The sequence below is a fragment of the Amphiprion ocellaris genome, chromosome 6 (assembly GCF_022539595.1).
Source record: "Amphiprion ocellaris isolate individual 3 ecotype Okinawa chromosome 6, ASM2253959v1, whole genome shotgun sequence".
NCBI lineage: Eukaryota > Metazoa > Chordata > Actinopteri > Pomacentridae > Amphiprion > Amphiprion ocellaris.
Window position 1 is genome coordinate 9,281,045 of NC_072771.1, and position 17,509 is coordinate 9,298,553.

Below are 17,509 nucleotides of genomic sequence, written 5' to 3' on the forward strand. Positions count from 1 at the left end.
ATGCAGTGTGGCAGAACGAAATGACAGTAATATATGAGTTCTGTTTTGTACAACCCCATAACAAATTGAAGATCAGTCCCGAGATCTCAGTGCATGCAAAGCTAACATCTGGTCAGACAAAGGAAATCATTGAACTAAAACTGATCTAAATGTTTTTCACTGTGACGTTTTCAGTATGCCTTTTCAGATCAAAACAAGTAATGTGTAAAACAGCTATATTTCAACATAATTACATTTTCTACGAATGCGACATTACAGCAAAATAATTACCAGGCAATCAGGTCCTGGAATTTCCTAACAAATTTTCCCAAAGTGTGCTCTCAAACCCCTGCATAAGCCTATGAGAATGAACATGTGAGCATCCACACACTAACCATAGCAGATCTAAGTCATCCTGTTTCTCTGGAACCTAAAATCCTTCCCCCTGGCTTTTTCAAACAACCTTTTACTGGGCAGTGTAGGTTTTAACTGTATTATTAGAACTATGTTTTATGGAGTTTTATGCTGCCTTTTAGCCTCTTGTCAGAAAAAGATGTGAACTGAATTGATCTTAAAGGTCACATATTTTGAAAATACATTTAAATTGTGTTTGTGGTTGTTAGAAACTTGGAGTTGTAAAATAAAAGCTGACAAGACATGAAAACGTGTACTTCTGCCATTTCTTAAGCCACCCACAATAGTTTATCTATCAGGTTTTCATGCAAGAAACTAACAAGAATTTGACTTGGTTTGTGCTTTGTAATGCCTAGCTAACCAGTAGCACAAACTGTGACAGATGGAGCTGCACATGCAGACAGTGTTTTCTTCCTGAAGGGGGCAGAAGTAGCTCTTTGTTTTTCAGAGCACAACAGAATGTTTAGAGCAGCCTCAAAGCCAGGGGTTATAGAGTCATGGTGAAATGAAGCATCTTTTAGCATTTTGAGCTGAAGAGCTAAAAGACACATGGCGAGGGTGAGAAACTTTGACTAACTTGCTTTAAACACTCTCCAAAGCAGTTTAGTTAATTTAACATTCAATCAAAATAGACACACTCGCATTATCTGTTTAGAATGTTTGTTTTAGTGATTTGAATATGTACATGTCACCACAGCACAGAAGAGACTTACTGATGAAGACATGGTCATTAGAGGGGTAGGGGAGGATCATGGGATCACTCAGTAGAGCAGGGGTGTGGTTTGCGGTGGTGGTGGCTGGAGCTGTGCTGGTAAACAGGAAGCTCTGGTTGGTGGGCTGCTTTGTGAGAGGTGCTCTGAGGCTAGAGCTGGGGTCGTTGAGCTGCTTGGATGTGACATCCTGAGAGGGTGGAGCTGAGATAAGGAATGAAAACTTCAGTGTCATTACTTCAACTTGGATGTATTTGTACAAAACAAATCTGGTAAATCAGTTGCCTGTCCAGTACCTGGCAGCCTTGATGAAGTCCTCTGCTCACTGATGATGGCAGACAGAAAGTCAATCTCTTCATCAAGCTGAGGATAAGTGCCAACCTTACCTAGAGGATCAAAATCAGAAACCATCACTGCCTTTAATCATTATTAATTTTAACATAGGCTCAGTCCAGACACCCCATCATTATTCCAATCCTTAAAAGAGGTGAAACAACAGTTGGACTGAGTAGTCAGTAGGATTGAGTAATGGTGTGCAGTGATTTTTAGCTGCTTTTCCTTTTCTATGACCTATTTATTTAGTATTAGAAGTTGGAGCCACAAGAGGCAGATCATGAGAATTACTGTCTCTGGGTTGTATGTATCTGCCAATCAGTCATGTTGCAGTTTACATCCCTCTTTGTCCAGACCTGGCTTTCAGATATACAATCTCATCACTTAGACATTTATGTTATGAGACAATTGTGTGAATTTTACGTCATAATTAGCACCCAAGTAGTGTAGTTCTTTAACTGTAGCAATAAACCTGTTTTGTAAGGTCACTGTGACCATTAATTAATCAGTTCCTTTCATCAAGTGGCAACTAGTACTAAAAAATTATGACAATGCAGAAGTGTCAGAAACAGTTCCTCAAAAGGCCAATTGAGGCTGACTCCAAAATTAAGTCAGTGGCAGACACAACAAACACAACAAACACCAAAGATCCCAAAATGCACTGTATTTTCAGAACAGAACTCTGTGGCACTTTTGTTGATGTTCATTCTTACTATACATCAACGTCTTTCAAGACCTCTGGTGTTAATGTTTCTGTAACAGCAATTTCAGCCAACCCCTTTAGTTTGCTGCTTTACTATTACTGATGGCTGAGTTGGATTTGTGTCTTGACACATGCAGATAAAGATGAGTAGAAGTGGATCCAGTTCTTCCCAGTGACCATTTATTGCTTGAATGAATGTACAGATAAGTTGAAAAATAAAATGACAAAGCTTTAAACTAAAGAGTCTTTTTAGAAGGCCTTGTTCATTCTTGCAGCCACATGGTCAAAAAACTTTTTCCTTCCTCAGCCACAGCCAGATGCTGAGGCAGCTAGTCTTGAAGCCATCACCTTCGGCTCCACCTTCAGCTTTCTCAAGGGCACACCTGCACACACTCACTCTCTCCCATTCCTCCCATTCACATATACATACTAATAAAAAGAAAGAATGTGTGAAAATCAACACAAATCACAATTTGGCTCCTACAGTTACCTCCAGCCCCGATATCCTGTGCTGCACTGCAGATTACACTGCATGGGAGTAGATTGGGAAGAAGTCACAAGTGTGAGAGTGAGTGATGCAGTGTGTGTGTGCTGCACATTAAACTAGTGTGGGAAGATGAACATGTGTGTAGAGGGATCAACTAGGGTGGAAATGCGTTGATGTCTTAAAAGTATATTTTTTAAAGAATGTATACTGTATCTCATTCTATTTAGTGTTAGTGGGCAAACAAATTTGTGTGTGTGTGTGTGTGTGTGTGTGTGTGTGTGTGTGTGTGTGTGTGTGTGTGTGTGTGTGTGTGTGTGTGTGTGTGTGTGTGTGTGTGTGTGTGTGTGTTATTGTGTGTGAACAGATGGCTCGGTGCTTTGCTGTCATGAGAAGCTGTTCAAAGTGGGTGGATAGCAACAAGGAGAAAGAAAAAGACAAAGATAAAATGAAAGAGAGAGAAGCAGATGTGGATGGTGGAGTGAGTCTTCAACAGATCCATGAATGAAATGTGTCACTATGGCAACAGGGAGGAGAGAAGACGAAGAGAATAACCTGTAAAAACTCATGTCTGCGTATCAGTTAGGGATCATCCGGTATGGGTTTTTCAGGGCTGACACTGATGTTGATTACTGATCATCAAAAAATACCAGTAACCAGTATTTTTAACTAATACGCATTACCTGTCATACTTTAGCAGCATTTGATAGCAGGAAGCCTGTTATTCATGACTAGGTTTTTCATTGTCGCAGCAGCTCCTAGCAATACGAGTGATGATGTCAGAATATCACAGGATGCTATGAGGGTCTCCTTTGTTTACTGATTGATCGATTGATTGAGATCAAACAGTTTGTCCCCTGCAGCTCTGTCTACCACTCTTCTCTGTTTCCTTAATCTTTCTCTGTTCTGTAACTCGTATTGCCCACTAAAGTCCATATCCTACAGCATTATTAGTTACCGTTTTCCAGACACTGCTTTCAAGGTAGCTGCCTCCTGACTTACCTGCTAGCCATTAGCTTAGCCACTGTGAAAGCAGCAAATGTCCTGGTTTGTGGTGACAACTTGTGGTTAGTGTTCAGTGTTTGCGAGTTGTGTCTCTGCTAGAGAGACCACCACAGAATGACTGCAGACACAGAGGGGGCATCAGACCCAAAGTAGTGCATTTAATTTATCGATCATCGGTTAATAAGAATAATGATACAGATAATCGGAAAAATTACAAATACTGACCTCAATAATCAGAGAGGCCAATAATCAGTCTATCCCTAAAAGTAATATATTTTGAAGGTTTACACCGAAAATAATTCTTTCCCACTCTAAAATGACTTAGGTGCAACTCTACTCTATTGTTTCCTCTAGAATGCATGGATCTATATTAGGGCGTGACCGGAACACAACATGCATACATGGGAAAAAAAAAAAAACAACTTTCACTCATAGGATAGTGCTGATCATCCTCTAAAAAGCCTGATTATGTAAGGTTGACCTCAACTGTGTTAAGTAGGGGCTGCACAGTAGTTCGGTGGTTAGCATCGTCGCCTCACAGCTGAGAAGGTAACTGGTTCACGTCTCGGCCTGGGCCTGAGATCTTTCTGCATGGACTTTGCATCTTCTCCCTGTGCATGCGTGGGTTCTCACTGGATTCTAAATTGTCCGTAGTGCACTTGTTTGTCTTTGTATGTAGTCCTATGATAGACTGGTGACCTGTCCAGGGTGTCCCCTGCCTTCACCCTAAATCAGCTGGGACAGAGACCAGCCCCACAGCGACACTAATGAGGTTTAAGCTGTATATAGATAATGGATCGACAGATGTTTTAATTTGAACTATAATAAACTTTGCAGGAGTTTTTGACTTTTGTCTTGTTAACAAAATGCGGAAAGAACCAGAACTGTGATCATATATCTAGCCACAGTGAAGGTCTTCCACCTACCTTTAATGGATGGAGCAGTGTGAGGAGCATGTCTCCTCTTGACCACACAGCGACCAAACGAGTTCTCCACCAGAGGGTGTAGGCAGGGGCCACAGGAAGAGCTGCCAAGCTGACAGAAGTGTCGTCCGGCCCGGGCACAGTCTAAACTCCGTGGGCACATATGAGAGCCTGCGGAGGAAGACCCAAAACAGCCATTAGTGTTCATGCTTTGAAATGAAATTGCTCAAATTTTCTTTTTCACATTCTTCATTTCTATTCAGCAGACAACTTTCTGATTTCAACTTTCATGTTTTGTCTTGCTGATTCTGATAGGATCAGTTTGACATTTCAAAAGACTCTGCTTCGCTTTCTTCCAGTGTATAAGCTGAAAACCAAATCAACTATTTATTGTGATGCCCCAACTGACCCTGGGAACACATGGAAGCTTCATTATTTCCTCATCCAGAAACCGACCAACCCTTTTGAGCTGACAGAACTATTTTGAGAACTGAGTGATTGTTTAGGTCTTCCAAAAATAATCCAAATGTGACAGACTGTCAGGGCCCCCTCTCTAGTCCCTGCCTCAGCTCCCACCTGACCTCCCTTCCCTCTTTCCTTTTTTCTTTCTCTTCTACACTCCTCTTAGTTCTTTTGCCTCTCTCTCTGTTCCCTCCACCTTCACTCTCTGCAGCAGCTGTCTGCAATCTTCTGTCAGCCTCATCAGCTCCATCAGCAGAACTCCGGGCAGCACACCTGTCCTCCATCCTCTACAATAAAAACCGGCTCCACACTCCACACCCTGTCAGATAGTTGCTTCAGCTCGAGCTGTTAGTTTTGGCTCTTGTTCTTCTGCAATTGTTTCTGATCTTTGTTCTCCTGTGCCCACAGTCTCCGCTGGCTGCGCTGCCCAGTCATCCCTACCAGCCAGAAATCCTAAATCCTGTGCTCACCTCTGGAAGAGGTGTCCGTGTTCCTGCCTGCCTCTGCCTTGTCCTTGCTGCCCAGCTTTGGGATCCCCTGGACCACCACAGCCACTCTTCACCACTCTCGCACCCCAGCGGAGAGCACGGTGGGGCCACTAGTCTCCAGAAGCCTGTCCGCCCCCTGCCCAGCCCATTAGTGAGTTTTACTTAGTTGTTTCCTGGCTTTAGCTATGTTGTTATTTACCCCACCTTAGCTAGTTCACCGATCCCTATTTAGTTCCTACTGTTTGCTATAATTTGTATTTAAATAAATCTTGAATTGTTTTCCATCTGATGCTGCCCTGAGTCTGTGTGTTCTCGGCTTGGTTCACCACTGCACTGTGACACAGAGACAGATTATACATACAGCAACTACAAATGTGAGTTTTGGTGATATCAAAGGTTGTGTTAATCAAATTTGGTTGATAGCATGGCCTCTTAACTTCTTGTGAGGGATTACAATTGACTAGCTGCTGATAACATGGACAAAGTAAAGGCCTTCTGGAGGGAAGTTCTGTGATCTGATGAAACAAAAACTGAGCCATTTGACCATAATGACCAGTTATATATTGAGATGAGAAAGTGAGGCCTTCAACCCCGGGGAACACCAGACTTATTGTCAAGCACGGTGGTGGTAGGATTCTGCAAAGTAAAAGTAATAATGAAAAAGGAAGATTGCCTTCACATTCTTCAGGAAAACCTGAAATCATCAGCCAGACGGTTGGACATAGTTGGGTGTTCCAAAAGAACAATGACTCTAAACACACAACAGATCAGAATTAAGGTTTTAGACTGGTCTCTCCAAAGTCCTCACATAAACCCCATCAACAACCTGTGGACTGTGATAAAGAAACAAATCTGTCTGAAAGTCAACAAATTTTGTTTAACTCAATTCTGTCAAGAGAAGTGGTCAAAGATACAGCAATAAGCTTACCAGAAGCTTGTGAATGGCTACAAAAATGGAAAAAAAAGTTGAGGTAAAACTGGCCAAGAGACATTTAACTAAATACTAGCATTGAAGTATGTATGTCTTTGACCAATCAGCTTTTATCATATTTCCAAAAGATGCCATAATACATCTATGCCAGAACCTAAACGCATGTTTTTTTTCTGACAAAGATACATATGTTTCAGTAAAGACGATTTTTAGTCATAGGAGAGTCACTGGAAACTCAAGAATGCCATGATATACACTGCCAGTCAAAAGTTTGTACACACCATCTCATTTAATGTTTTTTCTTTATTTTCATGACTATTTACATTGTACATTCTCACTGAAGGCATCAGAACTATGAATGAGCACATATAGAATTATGTAGCAAACAAAAAAGTGTGAAATAAGTCAAAACATTTTATATTTTACAGTTTTATATTTTAGATTCTTCAAAAATAGCCACCCTTTGCTTTGATTACTGCTTTGCACACTCCTGGGATTCTCTCGAACTTCATGAGGTAGTCACCTGTAACAGTCAAATCTGTATTTTAGCCTATGACACTTCATATTCACTGCAAAATCGGCTGTTACATTAGAAATGTAAACACAAATAGAGTAAATACCAAGTTCCTTTAACTAAAAACTGAACAGTAAAAGTAATAAACAGAAATTGAGCTGCACTTCACACAGTAAATAACCTGTAAGGTTATTAATCTCCTGACAGTTGTTTGATCTTACATCTAATGCTTACATCTGATCTAAATCATGAAGTGATTTAATAACTGTAGTTAACCATAGTCCAGCAGTCCAGCTGCAACTGTCCATAAATACTGTTCCATCAATTTTACCAGCCCAGGTTATTTGTCAGTATTTATGACCATCTCTAAAATGTATTTATGCTCAGAAAAATACATGTCCATCTCTGTAATCAGTAAGCAGCTCCAAATGGTGGTGCATTCAGTTACAACAGCACAGCTACAACATATTTTCTGACGGTTAAACTTCATGTCTCTCATATTCTGCTTTATCAGTTAATATATGTTTAATCAGATCATTTTTTAAACAGCAATTAATCAAATAAGAGTTAAATATTAATGTCCCTATTTGGGTTTATTTACTATTACACACCTACAGTGCTCCACTGATCATCAGAGCATTGGTGAAAATGCGTTCCAAAGGTAGTATCTTCTGCTCTTGAGGTCTTGGTGTGACAGCGCATCCATTTACTTCACATACGAACAATGCTTTCTTACTGAACAGAAGACATCTGAGGCCAACACCAGTGTGTATAGCAGAATAAAGCCAGAATCTCCATCCTGAAGAGCTTCTTGGAATACTCTTGGCTATGGATATTAACGCATTTAGCTTCATAGTGAGAGTCACTCTCATCTCTGCTACATGAACATAGACTCTTCAGTTGCCATGGCAGTCGAGGAGTGACATCATCAAGGGGATGAGTCACTGCATGAATTTACAAGTCAAGGAAGGAAGGTTTGCCTTCGGCTGATGTGTCAAGTAGACACACTAAGGACTGAGATATACACGGGAAAAATGTAAAGAAAGGCTATTATATGGATGATTTTTTTTCAGACTAAACACTGAAAACAAAAAGTGCTTGAGGGGCTATAGAGGACTCTTCTACGTAGCATAATAAAAAATCTAATTTCATATATATAATTGCGCAATGAAATAAGCCTTTATAATTTTTTGCAACATACGTGAATGTGTTTGTGTGACGGTCCTCACAGCACTATGACTATTGCTGCTAAAGCAGCTATAAAAATGCACACCTCATCCACAGACACAATGGCTTGCCATGGAAAGCAGCAACAGCAGTGGCTAATCAATTCAAAGCTTTACAACTAGTTGATCGACAGCAGAATGCAGTGGGATAATATACACCCCTGTTTGTCAGAGCCACAGTGTGGATCATAGAGATTCTCTGTGTCTGAGTTGAATTACCTGGAACCAGTAAGGTCATCTCCAAAACCAAACACAAAGACAAAACCAGACTGAGCAATTTCTAAAAAAAAAAGGCCAGTGTAATTGCTCGAACCTGCTGCTGCTATTAAGTTGAGTCATGCCTCCCATAGAATCCCACTTCTTTCAAAACTCCTAAAAATGTGAATATAAAATCGATCCTACATGCATCAGCACTAAAAGTCATGGCAAGCATTTCATCTATCTGCTTTACATTTTAGTTTTGAAACCATGCTTCTTTCTTTAAGAGTACTGGAGTTTGAAAAACATACAGAAGAAGACACCAGTTTAACTTGACTGGGCAATTCATGGACAACTCGCAAGAGTGGAAGAGAGCTGGTACTGAGAATGCAACCTTCCAAGTCCAGGAAAACCCCTCAGTCAACAAAGTCACAGCCACCACAAGATGCTCATCATGTTTTATCATGTTGTGGTTTCCCAGCCAAATAAAAACAGCATTCGACTGCTCCTAAGAAAATCTTAGATTCATGAAGACACACATTATGTTTTGAGATATGAAAAGCCTGTCAAGTTTGTACAGGGATCATAGTGACAATAGTCAGGATGAACTCAACATTGTACTGGCACTCATTAAGCACAAACACCACACACCTGTGTGAGCTACAGTCTTGTTAAAGTGGTTTGCCTGTTGTGTCTCCAATCCAACTTTGTCCCTTCTGGGTCTTAAAAGGCATTCTGCAGGCATGACCTCCGCCCACTATGACACCACTTTTGAACATTTTGTTTCACACTGAAGTTCAAGAATAAGTGTGTTTCGCTAAAGAATAGTTTTCCAGCTGTTATTTAGGTATTTCACTTAGAGTCTGAGTTGCTAAACAAGTGAAAACATGTTTTCTAGCCTCCTAAAACCACTTCTCCACATTGCAGACGTTCACATGACACACTAATGCAATCTCCAAAAGATGCACAATTTTATTTCTTTTGGATGTATATTTTAGTGCTGTTTTATTGCTGTGTACTGAAGCTTTTAAGGTACTGAATAGAGTCTGTAGACGGACATACATCAAATCAGTAAACTTTTGAAATTACGTACGTTCGACAAAAATAAGACATCCATAGTGGATCCTATAGGATCTTTTTCATTTGAAATTGACTAAAATAACAAGAAAACCACTGACAGCACAGTGCTCCATCAAGGCTGCTCAGTCATTGTATCATTTCCGACGGATGAAATCTCAGCTGACATAGTGTTCACTTGTTGTCATAGGTACAGTGACACTGTGCTTCTATCTCGCAATGATACAGAAATCCAAAGCAAATCCGTGGATTCAGACTATAAGCCACATCACTGCCAAACTCTAATCAGGTGGTTCTTGTCATTTATGACCTTCCCTGAAAATTTGTTATTCCATTTTTTAATAATGTTGCTAACAGACTGACAAACATACGCTGATCGTCACATAATTCTGCCGCATTCCTTGGGAGAGCAATAAAATCAATCATCAGACAAATCAGAAGTAAAAGTCAGAGTATGCATCACAATGTCCTTTTACATTTGTGGGCCATATTTCTCATTTTAAGGGTATTTGGAGCTATTGCATGCTGAAAAGAATGACAATGGAAGAATAATAATAACTAAACTTGTCAATCAATTCATAGAGAAATTGCTAGTGTGATTGCTGTAAGTTGTTTGCAGTTACGAGAGCTTGTATAATTGTCCACATATACGGGAGGTAAAGGTATTGAATCTGCAAGCTCTAGATTCAAAAGCAACACACTGTAATGACTCAGCCTTGCTCACCGCAACATGTGCATCATGTTTTACCATGTTTTGGTTTCTCCACATAAATCTTGATGCTGTAAAGTGGAAGTTCCACTAGAAAGCACTCAAAGATCACTAATAACACTTCGGTATTCAGCAGTCTGATATGTTTTAGTCACATAAAATACAACAAATGCATCATTTGAGGGACTGACAAAATAAAATAAGTAGTGGTGAGATGCTATTAAAAAAAATTATATAATTAATTATTGTAATTAATGAATCGCAATTAATCACATTTCTGTCAAATAGCAATATTTGGCACAATAAGAAAAGTTTTCCAATTGAAATACATTTTGGTTGATGACTGAATCGATGAATAGACATATATACGTGAACTTAAACATCAAAAATGTTTGTTTTCATTTATATTTATCTGTTCATCTGTCTACTACATTCACAGGTTACTTCAAACTAAAGTCCAACTATAGCTATTATGTCCAACATATTAAGACTTTTTGTAAACTGAAGCACTTTCAGTGTATTGAAAAGTGGTCTATTATGGGATGGCTACACTTTTTGCTGGTACCAGGACTGTCAATGCATCAGCTTTATTGTCCTCACATTGTCAATGGCAGTTAGCACTGTATGAACTTAACATTGTAACTTTTAGCTGTATTTTTTTTCTTTTTTGGTTAGAGCTTGAGTTACTGAACATAATAATATATAGCATGGTTCTCCACTCCAGAGAGAGGCTGCAGGGCAAGTCAGCCTACAGATTCATTTGCAGTGAATGAGAGCTTGACAGCACGTTTCATGTCAATTAGTAAAATTAATCTATATCAGAAATATAGACCAGGCTGATAAAAGCTGCAAAAGTCTTGATTTTGAGGGTATGTGTCTCCAGAACTAAACATTTAAAGCAAATGAAAAGTTGAACATTAAAGGATCAAAGCCTTGGGAGTATTTTAAGCGTTTAATGGTATCTGTAGGTGTATGTTAGAGCAGAGCACTTTTAAAGCTGAGTATGTGCTGTGCAATCACACTAATAATAACAAAGTGAACATAACAATAGTGTGATTAATGTGCCATCATACTAACTAGAAATACCATCTAGCAGTTGCTTTCCTCTAAAATCAGTCAGGTTGTAGTTTACATCCGTGTCTGTCAAGACCTTTGACAATTTGGATATGAAATGTCAATTATTTTGGAATTTTATCCTGGTAGGCATTTGTGTGACATTTTGTCTGTAAGTCTGCAAATTAATTTTTGAGTTATGGCCGATATTATGCTTTGTGGGGCCACAGTGACTTTTGACGACTAAATTACACTCAGGTCATCCTTGAATCTGAGAAAACAATTATGCAAAATTTCCCTCAACGTATTTCTAAGATACCATGTTCATGAGAACGGGAGCAGACGAACAATTTGCAAATATAATGTGTCCGACTTGTCTCTAGGCATGAAAAGAGCTTAAAAAGAAATACTGTATGTCTAAAGACTTAAGGAAACATCATAAGTATATTGAAACTGCAGAAGTTTAAGCAACAAGAGTGGAACTTGAGAAGCAAAAATATCCATCTTGAGATAAACTAAATATGACTGGAGTGAAAAATAAGCTATGAAGTGCACAACTAATAAAAGAACCTAAAAATGATCACATTTAAGTTATTTTTACTCATACGATGTACATAAAAGTCAACTCTGGACTGTATAATACACTGCCTATCCAAAAAAAAGTCACACATTATAATATTTTGTTGGACCACCTTTAGCTTTGAATACAGCACACATTCACTGTGGCATCTTTCAGTAAGCTTCTGCAATGTCACAGCATTTATTTCTGTCCAGAGTTGGATTCATTTCCTGCCAAGATCTTACATTGATGATGTGAGAGTCAGACCGCTGCACAAAGTCTTCTCCAGCACATCCAAAAGATTCTCAATGGGGCTGAGGTCTGGACTCTGTGGAGGCCAATCCATGTGTGAAAATGATGTCTCATGCTCCCTGAACCACTCATTCTCAATGTGAGCCCCATGAATCCTGGCATTGTCATCTCGGAATATGCTTGTGCCATCAGGGAAGAAAAACGCCATTGATGTAAAGACCTGGTCATTCAGTATATTCAAGTAGTCAGCTGACCTCATTGGGAACATAATGTTGCTGAACCTAGACCTGACATGATGAGTGCATCACTTCATCTGCCTCTCTTCTTACCCTGATGCCCCCATCACTTTGGAACAGGGTAAATCTGGACTCATCAGACCACATGACTGACCACATTTGTTCCTTGAAGATGATGGTTCTCCGCTATCCTTCCAGGTTTTAAAAATGTGTTGGATGGTTCTTAATCTTATTTTAGTAGTTTTGACAATCTCCTTAGATGTCTTCTTTGCTTGATGCAGGCCACTAATTTGACCCTTCTGAGACAGACTGACATCCTTTCCATGACCACAGTATATGTCTTCTGACATAGTTGTTTAAGAAATGAGAAGCTCCTCACTGCATCATCTAGGCTTAAATAAGTTGTTGCATCTGAAATGTATTCATCACTTCAGTAATTATCCAATGGAAGGCTCTTACTATTTGCTTAGTTAAATCCGGGTGGTGACTTTTTTTTTGGACAGGCAGTGCATAATGCATAAGCACCTGTTGCAATTGGCAAACAAAATAAATTCCAACTATCTCGACTGCACTGTTTTTGAATCCTTCATCGCACACAGCATCATCATACTTAAGCACGATTGGCATTCCCACAGTATCAAATTACCTTTCTTCTCAACTCACAGTTTCCTAGCAACCTTTCAGCCTGTAGTTGATCATAGAAAAATAAGCCTATTTTCTTTGTCATTTTATTTGAGAGTTGTACTAAATGACCAGTCACTACAGGTAAGAGGTAGGGTTACATATATATATATATATATATATATATATATATATATATATATATATATATATATATATATATATATATATATATATATATATATATATATATATATATATATATATATATATATAAATACATATATATACATATATATATATATATATATTCATTGTCTCAGCTCATATATTGACTCTTATTAGCGGGTCAGCATTGCTGGCAGGAAAGTCATTATATAAATATCCATTACATTACATTATGCAGAATATTTTAACAACTTAACTATCACCACGACATATTTTACAGACAAAGTCTAAGAAATTAAGAAAACAAAAAAAAAACTCTTAAAACTCAACAAGACAACAGAACACCTCCCTTCATATCCCTTTGTGCTACCCACCAATATACCATTAGTGTACAATAAATAAAATAAAAGGCAGCACTGGTATTGTCTCTTTACATACAGTGGTGCTTGAAAGATTGTGAATCCTTCAGAAATTTTTATGTTTCTGCACGTCACAACAGTGACGTGATTGATGGGATTTGGAAACACCCCTACAATTTAATCAGTTGTTCCTTGTATCATTTCTGACGGATAAGTCCTGATAAGTCCGCAGCAGTGGATTTGTAGTAGGATCACAATCATGTGATCGTCAGCAGGCAGCTGACGTAGCGTTCACTTGTTGTCGTAGCTACAGTGATGCCGTGTCGCTATTTTGCAATGATACAGAAATTTTAACAAATCTGTGGATCCAGACTATAAGCCGCATCACTGCCAAAATATAATCACTTGGTCCTTGTATCATTTCTGACATTCTCTGAAAATTGTAATGTTGCGCACAGACAAACAGATTAACAGAAGGACAAACGTATACGATGGCCACATTACTCCGCTACGTTCCTTGTCGGAGTAATAAAAGGCCTTCGGAGGAAAGCTCTGTGGTCAGATGAAACAAAAACTGAGTTATTCGGTCACAATGACCACAAATGTTTGGCAGCGAGAGCTGAGGCCCTAAACCCCAAGAACACTAAGCAGGTAATATTATGCTCTGGGGCAGTTTTGGTGCCAGTGGAACTGGTGCTTAACACAAAGTAAATGGAATAATGAAGAAGGAGGATCACCACCACATTCTTCAGGGAAACCTAAAATCATCAGTTAGAAGGTTGGGTCACGAACGCAATTGGGTGTTCCAACAAAACAATGACCTCAAACAAACATCAAAGGTGGTAAAGAAGTGAATAAGCTAGGCCAGAATTAAGGTTTTAGACTGGTCTCCCCAAAGTTCTGACTCTAACTCCATCAAAAACCTGTGGACTGTGATGAAGAAACAACTGTGTCAGAAAGCGAATGAATTGAATTCAAGAGATTGGTCAAAGATACAACCAGAAGTTTGTAAACAGTTACCAAGAGCATTTACTTGAGGTGAAAATGCCAAGGGACATTTAGGCAAATATTAGCATTGCGGTACTACTGACCCAGCAGACATGTAATATATCTATGGTAGGACCAAAATGCATGACTGTTTTTTGTGGCAAAGACGCATGGATTTCAATGATTACTTTGTAAACACTTAAGAGTGGGCTGTACATTGTCTGGGTGGTTAACACCGTCACCTTGCAGCTAGAAGATCTCTGGTTCGTGTCCCAGCCTGGGCCTGGGATCTTTCTGCATGGAGTTGGCATGTTCTCCCTGTCCATATTGGGTTTTCTCCGGCTTCTCCGGCTTCCCCGGCTTCCTCCCAGTCCAAAAACATGCTGAAGTTAATTGGTAACTCTAAATTGACCACAGGTGTGGAAGTGAGTGTGACTGTTTGTCTCTATGTGCAGCCCTGTGATAGATTGGTGACCTGTTGAGGGTGTCAACCACCTTCACCCTAATTCTGCTGGGATAGATTCAAGCCCCCCGCGACCCCAGTCATCTGAAAATGTTTTACTCCAGCAGATATCGGAAACATCTATATTACTACCATACTACTGGAGAAATACAACAGTGTTCCTACTGCCAGCAACTGTTGCCTTTAGTCCAGTGTTTGACTTGGAAAGGTCACAGATGCAGATGTCTTGAAGTAAACAGGAACAGCTTCAAAAACTGTCGTGACTCCAGAGAGTTATTTCTGACTAACAGCACTGCTTATCTGAGAGACAGCATAAAACACATAGATTTTATGATTGAAGCATTTCTCAACTTGTGCAAAATCAAATAGCATTTAATAATATAATCCCCTGTGAGATATTTTTACATCAATTATCATGATGTGGACTCATAACTGTCATAAGATTGATAATTTTACACTTGTTTTTGCTAAAACCTTCACTTGTCAATTCTGAGCTAATGAGCTTTTTTGCAACACTGCTACAGCAGAAACAGTGTTTCCATTAAAAAATTATCTATAACACATTCCACTGCTACAGTAATCACACCAACAGACTTGAAAAGAAGGGAAAATTATACTGAGTGCAGGCTCCCATCAGTCTACAGCTCTGACATGACCTGAGATGGAAATGTCAGGCAGCAGGGACGCTTTGATACTGTGTATGTCACAGGCCTGACATTGACACTACACACATACTGAGGTTCTGCATGCTAGGTGGGTGTCAGGCCCTAATGGTAATAGCATTAATATACATTTGGAAGTGATTATATTAATTCTGTTTTAGTCCAGTGAGGAAATTAATCCATGTCATAAAAACCTATTGTGCGTAGCAACGGCTAAAGGATTGCGTAGTCAATCCATTTCTGATTCTGCTGATCATTACTTTGCTACAATGATCACTCATCACTCAATGCCAATTCCAAAGGCAGGACACTAGTTGTTTTTTTTTTAGAATCAAGGCTTGTAGATATTTAATGGGAGGGTCCTCCTCTCAACTTAAGTTTACACTGTTAAAAGAGGATTTGACTGATTTCTTCAACAACACATTTCCTTCTTTGTATCTTTGGAGAAGTATAACGTGGGCTTTGGTATGAGCTGACCTTGAAAATGAAAGCTGCAGTAAAATTTTACTTATTTAATCTATATGTGGATAAGATTTCTAAACACATTATAAGTATAACATGTTGTCAGAGCCTCTGGTGATGATGATATACAACCCACTGACATAATTTGAATTTCCATCATTGGAAACATGAGCTCTTGGCAGGGTTGAAAATATTACACGAGTCTGTGTGTGTGTGTGTGTGTGTGTGTGTGTGTGTGTGTGTGTGTGTGTGTGTGTGTGTGTGTGTGTGTGTGTGTGTGTGTGTGTGTGTGTGTGTGTGTGTGTGTGTGTTTCAGCATAGCAAAATATGGTACTAGTTAGTAGGGATCAAGCAATCATTTGCCTGGCTGAAAAGTGTATCCAAGGGGCTTAGTACCCATCCCTAGTCCTGGACACACCTGCTTTCATGGCAACTATCACAAACGCAGCTTAAGGATTTGTGTATGTCGATTTGTATGTCTGTCTGTGGACAGACAGACATTTGTCAACACAATGTCTCTATCTTGCACTCTAAAAAGTGCAAGATGCAATCATGAAACTTTACAGGTATGTAGTCAATATCAAAATGAAGACCATATCCTAAAATGGGTATGATCCAGTCATTAGTAATGAAAGCAGTGCTCAATGGTCAAAATGTCAACATGATGATGAGCATTAGAGTGGGGGTGATTCCATTACAAGACAGTCTTTAGATTTTTTTTTAATAATCCAAACCTCACCTTGTGAAAAGGCCATTTGTTGAGCAGAGCATCCATGTGCTGTTGAACAAATACAGAATAGCATGTCTCATTGGAATAAGAGAGAAGTAGTGGCATCTTTCACAGAGCACAGGACATAGTCAGTCTTAGAGACTGTCCTGCTGGCCAGTGTGGCATTACAAGATGAGAACATACAGACCCTCCATGTGCTGCCAACTGATGGTAGGCACCTCATTAGAGGCTGAAGGCAGTCAGGATATTTTTGGAACTATTTTTGTGACACTTGATTCAGCATGAACTTAGTGGCTGTGACTGTACCATCATTTTCCTATACAGCAAGCATTGCTCCAAATCTCCATTGTTGTTCATAAAACATTAGAAACATACCAGTGAGCCACATTGCTTTATGGGGTGTTGTGTTCCCTCTGTAGAATGAACACATACACATACACTATTGTTTATTATGTGTCAGTCCCAAATATACCATAAACACACACACACACACACACACACACACACACACACACACACACACACACACACACACACACACACACACACACACACACACACACACACACACATACACACACACACACACACACACACACTGTAGTTTATTATGACTCAGTCCCACATACACTTTCCTGCTGGAACAATACCCACTAGAACATCAAGTAAGGATTACTACGCCATTGAAAATAGTCTACAAGTGTCGGAATATTTTCTTCTAAACTATGTTTTGAGGTGTTTCTTTAAGATCTTCAGTACTTTGAAAAGAGTGTATGCTTTCAAAAAAATTGCCATGAATAT

The 17,509-nt window shown here is 39.3% G+C and overlaps 1 protein-coding gene across 1 annotated transcript in view; it reads right to left on the minus strand.

Moving 5' to 3' along the window:
- Positions 1-17,509, minus strand: part of npdc1b (neural proliferation, differentiation and control, 1b) — a 35,277-nt gene that overhangs the window by 13,918 nt on the left and 3,850 nt on the right. The window contains exons 2-4 of the mRNA XM_023280961.3: positions 4,555-4,722; positions 1,400-1,489; positions 1,107-1,307 (exon numbers count right to left, since the gene is read on the minus strand). Of these exons, the coding sequence (XP_023136729.2) occupies positions 1,107-1,307; positions 1,400-1,489; positions 4,555-4,722 (459 nt within the window). The remainder of the gene's footprint in view (positions 1-1,106; positions 1,308-1,399; positions 1,490-4,554; positions 4,723-17,509) is intronic.